The sequence below is a fragment of the Canis aureus genome, chromosome 1, assembly GCF_053574225.1.
Source record: "Canis aureus isolate CA01 chromosome 1, VMU_Caureus_v.1.0, whole genome shotgun sequence".
NCBI lineage: Eukaryota > Metazoa > Chordata > Mammalia > Carnivora > Canidae > Canis > Canis aureus.
Window position 1 is genome coordinate 68,332,305 of NC_135611.1, and position 16,659 is coordinate 68,348,963.

Here is a 16,659-nt window from a genome sequence, read left to right on the forward strand (position 1 = left end):
ATAGCATTATTGATATCTCCTTACAATGTCCTCATAAATTTTTTCACAATAATTTATGCATGAATAAATGTATGAAAATATATATATTCATTTGTCATTTATGTGAAAATAGTCTGTTTCTCTTTAACTTAATAGAACTTGGATTAAAATGTATGTTGTTATTTTAATCAACATCCATGTTGTATATCATGAGCATGCAGTTTTCTATTTTCTTGGCAGAGAACTTAAAAAAAAATTAAGCCCTAGTCAATAAGAAAGTTATGGATATATAAAACCATAATTTACAGTTTATTTGATTAGATCAGTATTTAATTATGTATTACATGTATTTTTTTGTACTGAATATTTACACATAAATTAATCCCACCCATAGCTAGAGAACTAATGGAACATTCCATCTAAACATAAGTAAGTAAACAGAAGACAAGCAGCTGTTGCAAAAATCCTGTTTTTGAGTCTGGGCCTGATAACCAAAAACAGTTTGGAGAATTTGGCTGCTACCATTTACTTACATCTGTTGAGACAGTATTATTTCAACTCAGTACTTGGTCACTACTGCGTGTCACAAATAACAAGTAGTTCTCTCATTTGGAGAACTTAGGGGAAACACTCTTGATTTTATGTATGGGATGCCGTACTTTTAAGTACTTCATCATCTTCTACATGATGTTTAGCAAATCTCTTTATGGAGTTTTTATATTTTTAAGTATCTTCAGATGGATCTAAGTATGTGTAGAAAATACGTGAAATGAGGAAAAATAATATGTTTGTCGTCTTTTAAAAACTGGATCTGTTTAGTTCTGGACCTCTTGTTATATAGGAACCACTAAATTGTCTGGCTTTCAGCTGTAACCAGAAACATTCTTACCTGATCAAACCCTTATCATTCCATTTGCTCTGAATCATAACTGAGTTTAGAGAAAGTATAACTGGACCTTTATGTTAGGTGGGAGACAGAAAGCTTATGTTAAAGGTAGGTTGGTGTTATTCAAGTGAATAAATCATCAATTTTATAAAGATTCATATGAGAAGCTCATACTGATATCTCAATGAAGCGGTTAGAGGACTGGGCTCCAAGGACACTGGTCAGTTGGTGTGACACTGAGAGAGGATCTCTGATGGATTGCCATAAAACCCTGTCGTTGGTGCAGTCACATTCGTAATTTTCATCCCTACTTTGTATATTTAGGAAATTCAGCAGATACAAAATACAAAAGAATGCAAAATTATCAGATTGGATGTGGCCACATCTAAAAGGAAAAAAAAAGCAATCAGAAAAAGGAGTAGATGGAGCTGGTGGGGGCAGGGAAGGGGGGAAGGAGGAGGGGGAGGAGAAGAGGGGGAGGAGAAAAGAGAGGAGATGGGAAGGAAAAGAGGCAGGAAAAGCAGGCAGATAGGAAGAAAAGAAAGAAGGGAGGAATGGAGGCAGGTGGGGAAATATTCAAGATCTTCCTCTTTGTACCTCCTATACTACATAACGTGGTCTCTTGCCTTCTGAGCCAAAGTTTCCAGAATGTTTCCGTTTGAGGCTCACAACACCTACTCCTTTTTCTGTGCATTAAGTTGATGTTAACTTAAAGGTCTCCTATGTAAATCCTTGTTCTCTTCAACTTCCCCTTATGTCCGTTCTATTCTAATTATCAAACTTTGAAAGAAGAGAAACACGCTCTTATCTCAGTGTTACAAATGTACAGAAAAGCACAACAAAACGTGAAGCTGTTTCCATGTTGAAGGAGGGCTCGGCGGATAGATGCGCCAGTGAGCGCTTTGGTGGGAGGGACACATTTTCAGAGTTTCAGGCTCAGGAGCTTCCAAGTGTAGAAAGATGAACCACTGACCACGTTTGGGGCACTACGTTGAAGGTAGCATATACTATCATCAATCCTGCTCCATATTATGAAGACTTTTCCTCATTTTATTTTAGTGTATCTCCTGAAATCCTTGCCCTGGTGAGCAAAGGTAAGTATTAGGTTTTACACCCCAGGTGGTGGGATAAAAGCGACGATATTCTGATATCAGACAACTGAATATTCTAGTGTCATTTTATGAAAGAATTTCCCCCCAAGTGTGTCGTCCCCTGTAGATCTGCACGCTTCCTTTACCCTTCAGTTCCTAGTTCTTGAGATTGGGGGTGGGGAAGGCTACAACACAGGGAACCTAAGACTACGCACTGGTGTAAGGCTTAGTTTTACGAATTACCTTTAGCCTTTTCCACTCATGAGGGAGACCTTGCCTGCCTCATTAAGTCTTTAATGCAAGGGGCCGCGTGCACGCTACATTATTATGTGTGACATCAGGTTATAGGTTGCATAGTAACTGTGATGCTGCTTGCAAACAAGCTATTTCTCTCCCCCTGAAGGTAATATTAAACCAGGTACTTGTGGGGAAACAGCTACTTGTGTTGCTCTTTTCTTAATGGGGTGGATTTGGGGATCAGGAGAGTGGAGGAGGGCTTAGAGATGAAGCATGGCCAGGAATGAATGGGTGCTCCCTTTCCTTGCAGTGCCTCTCAATTTGATATCTGAATCTGCCTGAAGAGAATTTTGCTTAATAGATATAAAGTTAAACAAGAAGAAGAAAACCAAACAACTGAACACCTGAGTCTTTGGAGACCCTTATGAAATGAACTATCCTCATTAAATTCATTTTCTCTTTGTATTGAAAATAAATACAACTTTCATCTCTGGTAAATATAGTCTCATCTATCCTGTAAATGTAAGAATCACCTCAGTGTGAACTGGAGTGACACTTACTTCTACCTGTGGAAAACTCTATTTCTCTGGCCAATGGAATTGTGACCGTTTTGCTCTTCAATAGCAGGGGAAGATGAAATGTTCTATTGGCAGTACGTGTGGCGCTCCACAAAATTAGAGCAATCAGTGTTGTCCCCAAAGTGGATGGATTTGAACGTCTCAAAGATAAAATTAGTAAATGAAGTCTATGAAGTCCAAAACCGTGGAACACCAAAGTCACGCACAATACGCGTGGCTTACCAACGGTCTGGGCTGTGTTGTCAGGGTGCCTCCCACAGCGTCCAGGGGTGACACGGCTTACACGGCACTTCCTGTCCTTGAGGCCCTTGGCGCTCACGCTGTGCCTGTGCAGATTCTCTGTCGCTGAGAAATCCCCTCTGCATCACCGTCTTCTGACCAGTGGGACACCAGCCGAACAAAGACAGAAAGGCAGAGTTTGAATAATCAGAGAACTGAGGGAATAAGGATGTCAGCAGGAAAATGGGTTGAAACAAATCAAAGTAGAAGAGTCTATCAAAAGAGGTAGGCCAGAAGTTCCCAAACTACTTCATTTTGTGGTACTAGGTCTTAGGTTCTCTGCATTTTTTTTTCTTCCACAGGGTCTCCTAGACCAGTTGAAATATGCCACAGGAGTGAGGACTAAACAACCTAAAATATTTACATTTTGCCAACTTAGCAACCATTTAAAAAGATAATGCACATCAGTCCAGGCATGTAATAATTAATAAGTTCTTTTTTTTTTTTCATGATCACAGTGGCTTACTAAAGGTAATTTGTGTGCCCGCTGGGTAATACAAAACTTCTTAAATCTAGAAATGGATCGGACACCACTACCTTTAATTCCTGTTTCACATTGAGTTCTGTGCTATCTGTGGTTTTTATCACAGCATTCACTGAAGACTTCCCTTAACAAAGATACGACGTGGCTGAGAGTGCAAAAACGGAGCTCAGTGGTTCGAGAATATCCCTGAAAGGTACACAAAGCTTCCTCATGTTAGAACTATGAGGTACCTCAAGCTCGTTGTTTGTGTGGTGTCCAACAGACACCATATGGCTCGAGTCTCCTTTAGACACAGACATACCCCACAGTGCCCATGTGAGTTGACTGCCGGGCCCTGGGCACCCCTGCACAGTTGGTAAAGAGGGCCTAGGTAGACCCTAGAGAGTATTGCCACTGCTTAGAAACTTGAATATTCTAGATTCCCAGGGCCACGAGAGGCCCTTCATTAGGGAGGCACCCGCAGAAGTAATAGTTGATAAAATTCCTCTCTCCCCCTGAAATGACTGAAGTCAGAGAATTGAATTCAAATGCTCCGTGAGTACCTAGGAAGTGTGATGTGCAATGAAAATAGAAAGTTAGACAAGCATTTCAATAGAATAAGATTGAGACTAATTTGATATAAATAACGCAGTGAAAACAGTATTATGTTACACCTACGGGTTCTAATTTGAATAATAGAAATAAAGCAGTTGGCTTGACCCAATCATTGAAGTTGGGAAAATAATCAAGTTTGTTTCCTGGGAAGATCCAGGTAACAAGATTAACTGGGTATGTTGAGTGTTTGAGACGTTATTAAGCAATCACTCAGGATGGGACTGTTAGAGGCTGAACCGTATCCCTGCCCCCACAATTCATGTGTTGAAGTCCTAACCCCCCAGAATTTTGGGATGTGACTATTTGGAGAAAGGATTTCCAAAAAGGTAATTAATTTGAAGTGAGATAGGGTGGGTCCAATTTAATATGACTGGTGTCCCTGTAAGAAGAAGACATCGGAACACGGGTGAACACAGAAGGAAGACCGTGTGAGGACACAGATGGGGACATCTACAGACCAAGAGGAGAGGCTGTGGAAGAAACCAATTCTGCTGACCCCTTGATCTCAGATTTCTGTTGTTTAAGCTACCTGGTCTGTGGTATTTTGTTATGGCGTCCCAAGCAAACCAATACAGGGACACAGTGCTGGAGAGAGGATACGGATTGAGGAAGCAGGTATAATCATAATTAAATCCACCAGAGAGGACTCGAGGGTCAATAAGAAAGGGCCACCAAAGGGGAATAAGAGTCTTGGAGGCATCCATGCACTGAGCACAGCATGGGAAGGAAGAGGGCGGCAGTGGTGTGGCCATGGTAGAGGAGGGGGTCGCAGGAGTTTTGTGCGACAGACGACAAAGGAGCCAAGAACCGTAGGAACAGTCCCTTGCCACATGCAGCTAGGAATAACAACCGACCCAAGGTGCATGAGTGGTTGCGAGGTACAGCTGCCAACGAGACGCATCGAGAGGATGCTTTCAATGGGGCCCTGGAGGCACAAGACAGGGAGAAGATGGCCAAGGGTGGATGGTAGGACTGAAGAGACCCTGCGTCGCACCCTGTGTCTCAGTTGACAGTGAAACTAGTCCGGAGCCACAGATAATTGCTACAGGAGACAGTGAGGCCGGCCCATGATTGGCAGCCCTGTGCACACGGGATTGACGGAGACGTTGAAGATCAGGGTGCTGAAGGGGTGATGGGAGAGGGGGGCACATGCAGAGGAAAAGCAGGTGACTGTTGCTGCAGGACTATGGAGCAGTGGGGCGATGAGAAGAGGCAGACTTCCTCACCCACAACTGCGGAAAAGGACAGTCTGTGCTCTGGATATTCCCAAAGGCCTTTCCCCAAAAACAATGTCCCAAGGGGATGCTGTCTTATAGCCGACTCCCCACGCAGACATCCCTGGGACGGTGTGCCTTGCTGGGAAGACACCCTGTAAGCTGCGGGACGGAATCGTAAGCAATCCTTTCTCAAAATGACTTAAATTTTTTTTAATTTTTATTTATTTATGATAGTCACAGAGAGAGAGAGAGAGGCAGAGACATAGGCAGAGGGAAAAGCAGGCTCCATGCACCGGGAGCCTGATGTGGGATTCGATCCCGGGTCTCCAGGATCGCGCCCTGGGCCAAAGGCAGGCGCCAAACCGCTGCGCCACCCAGGGATCCCTCAAAATGACTTAAATAACTACTTGACTAAGCTGCAATATAGAAATGGCCCTAAATATACCTTCAGAGCGACTGAAAAAGGTCTATGATTCTAATATTATGGAAATGGATATTTGTGACGTAGGAAGAAAAAAAACAAAGCTGGTGACATCATTATACGCCTTTGTAAAATTGGTCTGTTTCCATATAACTTAGGTGGAAGGAAAATGAGTTCATTCATGAACACAGATGATTCAAAAACGGGTTCTGATACTGAAGTACAGGTATCAAAGATGGACGGGGGCGTTGGGGGAAAACTGCAGTACGACATGTGAGTGAAAAGGCAAGTTTTCATTTGTGTTACTATCGTTACCATAAGCGCTCAGAAGAAGAAGCTGAATTAATTCCACTCCTTAGTTCATGTTTTGTGTTATGCTTGACCTGCAGAAGGGCCTCTCTTCCTCCGATTTGTTTCTTGTTTATTTTTCCTGCTTCCATCCTCATTCCTCTCATATCGTTTTACAGCTTATATGACTTTATTATGAGTAGGTATGGCAACAACACAAACAAATGAAATGTTGTAACAAATGAAGCGTTTTTCTTTTTCAAGCAAAGTCTAAAAAGCTTGGATATTTGGGGGTACCTGGGTGTCTCGGTTGAGTGTCTGACTCTTGATTTTGGCTTAGAGCATCATCTCCGGGTCCGGGTATCAAGTCCCCAAGTGGGCCTGAGAGCCTGTCCCTCGTCCTCTGCTCCTCCCCATGGACACATGCCGGCAGGCTCTCTCTGTGTCTCCTCAAATAAGTAAATAGATCTTTAAAAGAAAAACAAAACAAAACAAAACCTAGATACTCAAGTCATATTCCCTTTGGCTCTTATTAGCAAAATAGACTTTACCTTTAATTCTGAGTTCCTCACATTTGTGTGATTTTTAAATTAAGAAATTATGAATTAAAATTGACCTTTTCCACTTTTATTTAGGGAAACATATTCCCTAAATAAATAAATAAATAAAGCATGCAGTCCAAATTTTATATGATCAAAATGTATTTGGAAGCTCAAAAGCTTCGCAGCATTATACATCTGTATCCTAGTGTTTTTCCCAAGCTCCATCCCTACATCCTACTGAATATTTTTATTAATGTGGAAAATTCTAAATAGTTGAGTCTTTTTTGAAATATATATAAAGCATGTTTTTTGTTTTTGTTTTTTTTTTTTTCCTGCTGCCTGTCTAGACTCCTCTCATTGAGAAAATGGTCTGGCTGTTTTTGAACGGGTACGCGAGGTAATATTTAGGATGCTTATCTTAATAGAACCGAAAACCTTTTACACAGATTCACCCTTCATTACTTACAATAATGCCAAGTGCTATCGTCCAGGCAGATATTTATTATTTTATATATGAAAAGACATTAGAGTAGGGCTATTTCTCAGTGGAACAGGGGAATAGAAGTTTCCTGAATTCTAGTTCCTCATAGAGCTCCACGTAATGAGCTCTTAGAAGACATTGCAGAGCTGCAATTTGAAAGCCTTGTCTAATCAGCCAGAGCAAACTCCGTGCATCCCCGCGGAACAGCTCTGGGGAAAGCGGTGCCTCCTCCTCCTCCATCCCCTGCAGGCCCCCAATCGCTCTGTGCTCGGGGTCTGCAGCAGGAGGCCACAGAGAGCCCAGGGCCGCAAAGCTAGGGCTCTGTCTGTCAGCCCGGAGCAAACGGCGGAATACAGATCATCAGCTTTGTTTTAGGAATGTCTTTATTTACAGCACTGGAGTGGAATTTTTTAAAAAGGCCGGCAGTATTTGCATTGCATCTGTCACTCAAGCTCCGATGTTGATTCCTGTCCTATAAATGATCTTGCTTGCTTCTCTGTTTTTTTTTTCTTCCATTCTACAAGGTTACTGTCAATGTCAGAAGATGTAAACCTCAAGCATCCATTATACAGGGCTTGACGTGCATCTTGGAAGAAAAGAAGTTTATTTAATGAAAAGGGATAATGACATTCATTCCAACTAAGCATATTTGATTGCACAGGGAAAAGTGTATCTTCTTTGGGAGTTTTGATTGAATTGTATCATAATATAAAATTTGCCGCCATTCTTTTCTTTTGCTCTGACCAACAACCTTTCCCAGCTTAGCTTGCAGTCTATGTAAAGTCACTGTCAGGTAGAGTGATGTCTTAGTTGCAAGTGTCCAGACCAACAGAAAGTAAGTGACCCTCAGGGATGGGAAGAAATCTCCCAGTTTTGACAAAGATCCTTCTCTGCTTGGGAATTGTAAAGCTCAAGCTATAGATGAGGAAAATGACAGGAGGGGCCGTGTTTGGTTTCACAGAACTTAACCTATCTCAGCAAGGCTGCAATACTGGGGAAAATAATACCTGAATTTATATTTATGTCAGGCTGGCAGTTGATGGGGAAGGTTCGTATAAAGGTTACTGCTGAAGAAATGTCTATCATTCTCCTCCTGCACTCCTGTGATTTCTGCTTCTTCCGAATCCTACCCTCTAGAACAATAAAATGATTTTAAAATAGTAAGTAAAATCTGATTTAATAGCCCATCTTCCTGTCTTGTAATGATTACATATCTCCTCTCTTGTAGCTTGCAGCAGCCGGAGGACAGTTGACGTTTACCATATCGTATGACTTCGAGGCAGAGGGAGAAGATGCCGAAAGTGTACTCCAGGTTACGGTTATCTTAGAGGTAGAGTATGGAGCAGATCCGTGTTGTGCAGCTCTTTCACGCTCGGAGGCTACACCTTACCTCATGGGCTTGACGTTAACTAACATATGACTGGGGGGGATATTGTATCTTGGGAAATATCTTTATGCCAGGCTTCTGTTTCACCCTGAGATATATCTAAAAGACTGAGCATATTTATTAGGTTCCAATGATAGAGGAGACCTTTAGACCAGACTTGGAGTTTGTTTGTTTGTTTGTTTGTTTATGATTTTATTTAACGTTTTGTTTATTCATGAGAGACATAGAGAGAGAGGCAGAGACACAGGCAGGGGGAGAAGCAGGTGCCATGTGGAGCTCGATCCCAGGGCCCTGAGGTCATGACCTGAGCCGAAGGCAGACGCTCAACCATTGAGCCACCCAGGGGCCCCCCAAACTTGGAATTTAAATTAAAAACATATTGACCATGTTCCCAAGAATATAAGTATAATGAGGTGTTTAGGAAAATGCTGATTTACATAGTTTAATTTTTCCATCTTTACCTGCTTCCAAGTAGGTTTTATTGGCTACGTCTTTGTATTTAGGCAGAGGCAAATGAAAAAGGAAACTTGTTTATTTTAGATATAGTTGAATCTTGACTTCAAAACTCTTCATTTAGGTAAGAAAGTTATAGGAGAAACTGCTTTCAGGATTTGAGGGGCTGTGGGCAATTCCAAAGTGCTGGAAGCCTAAAGATATCTTAGAGGCTCTCTTCCCCTTTTCTCATACTTTTCCCACAAACTGCACACAGTCTCAAAAGCACACACTTTCATATGCACATTTGTGATTCCAAAGGGGTTGGTGTTGATTTAGCACTGGGCTTTGTTGTTCTTTGCCTTGAACCTTTCATGCATGTGAACCAATGACAAAATTCTTGCCCTAAAATATGTATTTCCAGTGTTAGGTGAAGTGATCTAGATGCTATATGTATTATTACGTATGTATGTATGTATGTATGCATACGGATGTGTCAGTGAAACTACAAGTGTGTCTTGGAATTCCTTCAAGATAAAAGGGGTTCTCTGAATGTAAAATGTTGTGAAGTTCTATATTATTAGTATAAATGGACTCAGAAGAAGGAGAACCTAAATGTCATAGGTCAGTCCATGCATTCCCTGTGGGGATTCATTATCTTACTGGGAACACTAGACCTGCAGAGCTTTTCTGGTTTGTTTTTGTTTGTTTTCCCATAGAGAAGAGTCCTTTAAAACAAAAGCTGAACACACTACAGTGTGCTAAGTTTTCTTCCCTGTTTCTCTATACAATCCACATTCACCATGAAATAATGTATTTGAAATATGCAGCTATTGTGCACTTGCATAAAATCAAGGTATGTGTAATCACATGCATGTATGAATTGCCAAATATCTATTCTTTTAGTTAATGGTGGAAGCAGAGTCATGCATTACAAAGCTTCTACTTTATCATGCATCTGGTTAAGGCCAATAGTTGATTTGCCTTCCCTTATTCTCATATATCCCGGAAATATACTGAATGAAAGGAAAGCCAACCTGAAATTAAAAATCTACTGAGGATCATTCGCCAACTGGCCAATCCAAATATACACACTCTTTACCCCTTTTTACCTTCTTTTTCACAGTTTGACCCTTTTTATACTTTCTTTTTTCCCTTTAGGGAAATGACTTGAGAATCAGCACAGCCCAAGATGAGGTGTATCTACAACCATATGAAGAACATATTCATGTATTGTCACTTAAGGAAGAGTTGTTTACCACACATGGCACAAACTTCCCTGTCAGTAGAAGAGAGTTTATGACGGTGCTTGCGAGTCTGAAGAGAGTCCTCATACAAATCACCTACGGCCCTGGGGTGGAAGCCATCTTCAGGTAAACTCAAGACTGCGTCTCCCAGGGTTGGCACGCGTCTTTGGAGCAAACATGCATTTGGTAGAAGAGTGACTTTGAAGATCTGTAGGTTTCCTTCAAATAGTAGCTAAGAATCAAGCACTAGTTTTGTGAAAAGTGTTTCTATTAAAGCTTTGAAATTTAAATGCCCAGAAGGAGTGTGGCTTAGCTCTTTTTTAGTATTGATGATTGCTTCATAGTTTAGCCAGAGCATGTGATTAAAAAAAAATGATCCATAGTCTGAGAAATTCTATACTGGAAAATAAAGTCTCCATTATGATGACTCAGATTGTGGGAAACTAAATATAACTCTGGAGTAGTCATATTTGGAAAGTGGTTTGTAAAGTGTTTTCTTCTAATTAATTAATTAACTAGTTTCTAACTTAATAGTATAGAGTTTACAATAAGAAACCTAAGGGCTTTCATCTAAGTAATCACAAGCCTCTTTATAAAAGACTCTATTGGCCGAGTGATGTAAAGGAAAGAGTGTGAGCTTTGGAGCCAGCCTGACTAGGAAGTGAGTGGATTCAATTGCTTATTTTATGTGTGACCTTTGGCAAATGATTGGTCCTTGTGGAAACTTAGTTCCTTCAAGTATAAAGTGGAGATTATAGTGTCTACCTTTCAGGGTCTGTTGGGAAAATTATATGTGACACTTATGGAAAGTGCTCATTATGTAGAATTAGTTGTTTTCCTTTTTTTCAGTTTTTTTTTTTTCTTTAAAGAGAGAACTTTTGACTGGAACCACACATGCTTGTAACTGACTATAGGCTGCTATGCTTTCCTTTTTTTTTTTTTCAGATTTATTTAAGAGAGAGAGTTTATGAGTTGGGGAGGGGCAGAGGGAACGGGAGAGACTTTCCGTGAGTGGGGGGCCCAGTGGACTCCATCCCAGGACCCCAGGGTCATGACCTGAAGCCGAAGGCAGATGCCTCACTGATTGAGCCACCAAGGTGCCCCTATGCTTAAATTTTAAAAACAGTGATGTATTTATCCAGTGAAATGTAAACTTCAGTACATCAGAATGAGGATTTTTCCCTTCTCCTTTTCTGCTCTAAGAATACATGATAGAATGGCAACTTCCCCCTAAATGAGATTAAATTAGATGATGACCCATGAACCAAAACTGACAACATGACATAATCAGAGTCAAAGCAATGTCTCCAATACTGGCTTACCTACAGAAGACTTGGTTTTAGTTTTGTTTTTGTTTTTGTTTTATGTTGCTGCTCCCTCACCTGCATCATTCGCTCAGGCGGCCTCCTTTGTCTTTCACTTGTACCGTCTCAACTACGTGTGATCATCATTACCATCTCCCAAAGGAGGGGACTGCAGATTCATAAACAGAACTATTGTCAGACAGTGTACCTCCTTTGCATAGGCAATTCTGCTAGAAGCTGGGTTAAAATGCCATGAAGATGTGAAGTAGCACTTAGGAATTAATTATGTTTTCTCCCATTTAGTAAATAGAGATTGTCATCATGTTTAAACGGCACAGAGGGATGAGTCCTCTGGCTTTCAATATGAATGACAACCAAATTGACGAAAAGTGGCTAGGGGGCTTATTTATTTTTGTCAGCATCGCTTCTCAGACTAGTTAATCCAAAGGCATTTCCTCCTGATTTATGTCAGATAATTTCCGTGTCTACCCATCAAAATCATCGGTTTCATTCGAAGCCTTTGGAAGTGTCCCCATAGATGAGTGACGTGTTCGCAGAGCAAGGGTATGCAAGCGACAGGGGGCAGGGGAGCTAGGTGGCTGCTTTGTGCAGCCCACGTCATCTAAAAGCACTGTCCTTCGAGAAGGAAGAGCCAATGTCAGATATGAAATTCTTAACCCATTTCAGGTAAGCAGAAAATCAGCATAAATCCCGATTCCGTGAACTTGTTATATTTTATTTTTCTCAATCTACAAGTGGATTGAGTCATATTTGTAAAACACCACTTGAATTGATTTCGACTTGCCTTCCGACTTGGCATCCAGTTTGTATGTAAGTGCAAGTGAATTGAAGCTATCCAACACAACTTCGTGTTTGGGTGTATTTAAGGAAGATTTACTTCCACCGTAGTTCTCAGCCCTCGGACTCGGCTTCCTCCAGCTGTGTGGTTAGAGGGAGATGAAGAGTGGAAGGAGAACTAGCCTGCAGGTCAGGATTTTGACTTCTGTTTTCAATTCAGCTATTTAATAGTTGTAAACATAAGTGTAGCTTTGACCTCCTTGAATTTCAATCACCTCGGCTGTGAAATACAGAGGAGGACAATTGCCTTGCCAACTTCAAAAGGTCACCACGAGAATAGAATTAGAGGGCTGCGAAAACATTTTGCTAATGGCAAACAGGAACACAGATCGGAAGCATTTCCAGCCGACCTTAGTCACTGCAAGCAATAACATTGTCTCCAAGTACCATTAAGACCTTGGAGGCATCTAGGATAGAGCACGCAGGGCTAGTTCCAAGATTGTGACAGTCTTTGCTGTCATTCTTTTCCAGAATGCTGAGAGGCTCAGGCAATAAGAGTAATTGGTTTCTTTCTCATTGCTCTCATTGGTGAGATGAAGATAAAAACAGAAAAAGTGCAGCCTTCTTTTAGAAGTGTAAGAGAAATCAGCTTAACCAAATCATTCAGCTTTCTCCTTTAAATTCTCTAAACTTTGGATTTAGTAGCACCTTGGATATTTAACTCAAGCAAGGAGTCTGTTCGGCTTTTCTTAATATCTAATAGGTATTAACTCTGCAGGTTTTTTTCTTTTGCCGTATGGCAGACATTAGTGCAACTCATCAAATTTCCGGTCTCCTCCTTCTAAATTTAATTTTTTCATTCATTCATTCATTCATTCATTCATTCATTTGTTTATTTATTTAAAAAAATCTTCATTGACGTACAGTTGGCATAGATTATCGTTAGTGTCAGGTGTAGAACATAGTGATTCAACAATTATGTACATTTCAAAATTCTCACCTTAAGAAGTGTGGTTAACCATCTATCACCATACAAAGTTATTAGAATATTATTGACTATATTCTCTGTGCTATACGTTTCATCCCCGTGACTTATTTATTGTATAACAGAAAGTCTGTACCTCTTCATTCCCCTCGCTTCATTCGTATGAATGAAGCTTATTTTGCGTATCCCCTACCTTCCTTCCACTCTGACGACCACCTCTTTGTTCTCTGCATTTATGAGCTGGTTACTGTCTTTGTGGTTGGCATTTGTCTGCTTGTCCCTTTGCTTTGTGTTGCAGATTCCACATATAAGTGAAATTATATGGTAATTATCCTTCTCTGTCTGATTTATTTCGCTTAGTGTAATACCTTCTAGGTCTTTCCATATCATCACAAGTGACAAGATCTCATTCTTTGTTAAGGCTGAGTAATATTCCATTGGGTGTATATATCACATCTTTTTTATCCAGCCATGTATTGTCAGACATGTAGGTTGTTTGCACATATTGGCTGTTATAAATAATGTTATGATAAACATAGGGGTGCACATATCTTTTTAAAGTAGTGTTTTGTTCTCTTTGGGTAAATACCCAGATCCAAACTCCTCCTTTTGTGGTTTCCCTAACCTCTGAGGGTAGATGTGGTCATATGACTTAGTTCGGCCAATGATATGTGAGCAAGAGTGATTCTCCACCCTACTCCCTCCCGACACGTGCACAAGAAAAGCACTAAATTGCCAGTATGAGATTCTGGAGCTTATCCAACTTATGAGAAGATAAAGATTGCCTGAAATACTGACAGCATACAGTAAAGGTCAGCTGCCCTAAACAGTCACCCAGACCTGTGGGGGATTTTATGAGTAAGCTTTTCTTTTAAGCCACTAAGAATTTGGAGTTGTTTGTTACCACAGCATAACTGAACTCCCATCATGACTTTATCATGATACACCCCATGTGACTTCTTTATTGCTTGAAAATGAATTCAGAATTGTTTCAAGGCAAGATATATTCATATGACTTTTTAGAGTAAAGGTGTGTTGGGGCCTTTGCACCAAAAGTATTGCACAGAACTTATGTAACAAATAATCTAGAAAAACCCTTGTAAATAGAGTCTCTTGATGATTAGGTAATAGGGTTGATAGATGCAAAGTATGCATCTACCATTTGAAATTAATGATACAGGTAATCATATTTTGAAGAAATTATCATTTTAGGCCCTTAAAAGTTAAAAAACAAAACAAAACAAAACATGGAACTCACTAGGCCTTGGGCTCTTGGTGTTTCCTCCCCATTGTCTTTGACTACTTGCCAAATCAATTATGTAAATACTGGATTCATTCAGTCTGCCAACATTTACTGTGTGCCTTCTCCGTATATCTTTCTAAGTCTCAGTTTCCTCTCCTGTAAAATGGCAGAAACAAAACCTAACTTTCAAGATTGAAGGCGATGAGAAAATGATGTACCAACAACACCTGCTGTGCTATCTAGCAATATATTGGGAGGAAACGTAGGGTCACAAGATGATTATTGGTTTTGGAGTCATGCTTGGGTTTGAGTCTGTGCTGCATTGTCTGCTAACTGCATTATATTGGACACAGCACTTCTTTGAGTCTCAGGTTCTTCATTTGTCAGTGTGGACAATAACAATTACACATTACCTTCACTCATAGTTAAATGAGATGTCTGTCCACCCCCCATTATAGTGCACAGAAGATAGCAGAAGCTCGTGAGCAGTGATGATTATGATGTGGTCATGTTAGGCTAGGCAAAAAGGACATGAATGATGGATGAATGATCACTGAGTTGAAAAAAGGCATACTCCAGGTTGGAAGGCAGACATGTACATTTACGGTAGTAGAGTAAATAGTGCATTGGAAATGTGCGCAGTACATACTGGTAGAACTACGAAGGAAGAGATGAATTATCATATTAGCATTAAGTATGTTTATGAATACAATGCATTTGAATATAATGTTTATATAATGTTTAATATAATGTTCAGATGGGTCACTCAGACATTGCTGGGCTACTAAATGATTCTTCACCTCTTTAGGAGTGGAGTAAAATTTATCAGTTCCCCCTGAGTGATACTTGATGGAACTTCTTCAAGATAGAGACTACAGGAAGTTCTGAGTCATCATCTTATGTTTTGACAGAAATGAAATAGTACAAAGCACCTGAAACAGCAATAAAATTTTCATCTCTGGTGGTTAACCTTAAAGTAACATTTCTTTTAGTAGAATTAAATGGATACCTTCAATTAAAAAAAAAAAAAGATGAATAGAAGATAAAATTATTTAAAAGGATTTACAATCGGAGTTCTTATTGTTTAAAAAATAATTTATTTTATATATTATTATTATTTTAGTAAAGTTTAACCTATCTAACTCTAGTGGAAATAGAGTGAAACAAAAACATTGAGAACAATCTTTAATCAGTACCAGGACAATGTTTCAGATGTGACTCTAAGATTTTCAGTAAAAACTTACATAATTATGTCTTTTCTCTTCATCATGTTACCTGTATTTCCAAGTCATAAGAATAAGGGGAAATAGCTAGCTAAAGCAGGAGACTTAGTTGACAAATCTTTGATAGTTCATGCACTTCTAAAATTTAGTACTTTATTACTCCCAGCAATATGTATTTAAATGAATGCAGCCTGGTATCAAGAAAAGAATGTGTCCATATTGAAGGGGAAAGAAAAAAACCACTGCAGCCTTCTTTATGAGTAACACTTAAAACTGTTAAACACATTAAAATCCCATTTACCAACAGAAGAACCTGATGAACATTGGGTCTGCCCGGTGAATACTAATGTGGAATATTGCTGGGAAAGATGTTTGGTTGAAATTTCTCATAGCTCAGAATGGGTACATAGATTAAAGAGAAACACATCTGTTGTTTGAAAGACAAATGAAATTTGACAATTCATTGAAAATATTTTTGTTTTTGTTTTGTTATATTTTAAATTGTTCCTTAAAGTAGTCAATTACTTACTTTTCTATTTTGAAACATTCCAATATTCAATTTTATATTGAAAAGCCTGGGACTATATACACCATTGATCAGTCTACTGTTTATTAAATTGTGACCATGTTTTATGCGATAATAAACTAGTATAGCAATAATGAAGTCATCTAATTCTGAAATTAAAGTGATCCGAAATCTAAGTGAATCTTGTGACAGTCCATTAATTGCAGGCAATAAGATGTCACAGTTCATTCAGATGAGTTCTGACCTCTGACCCCAAGATCTAACTCCAACATTTTTCAATTTATTCATTTTTTGCCAGATCAAACAAGTAATTTGTCTTCTACTTATCTGACTTTATTCATCTGGAATGTGGATACTAGGCTTTAGTGTATCATTTATCTGGGAGTATGTGTGTCAGTGTTTATTAGATAACTACATTCCGTTCACCCATTCACTGA

At 39.7% G+C, this 16,659-nt stretch overlaps 1 protein-coding gene across 1 annotated transcript in view; it reads left to right on the forward strand.

The window, feature by feature from the left end:
* LAMA2 (laminin subunit alpha 2) overlaps positions 1-16,659 on the forward strand; it is a 597,066-nt gene that overhangs the window by 319,109 nt on the left and 261,298 nt on the right. Inside the window, 2 exon segments of the mRNA XM_077902686.1 lie at positions 8,306-8,407; positions 10,058-10,269. Coding sequence (XP_077758812.1) covers positions 8,306-8,407; positions 10,058-10,269 — 314 coding nt within the window.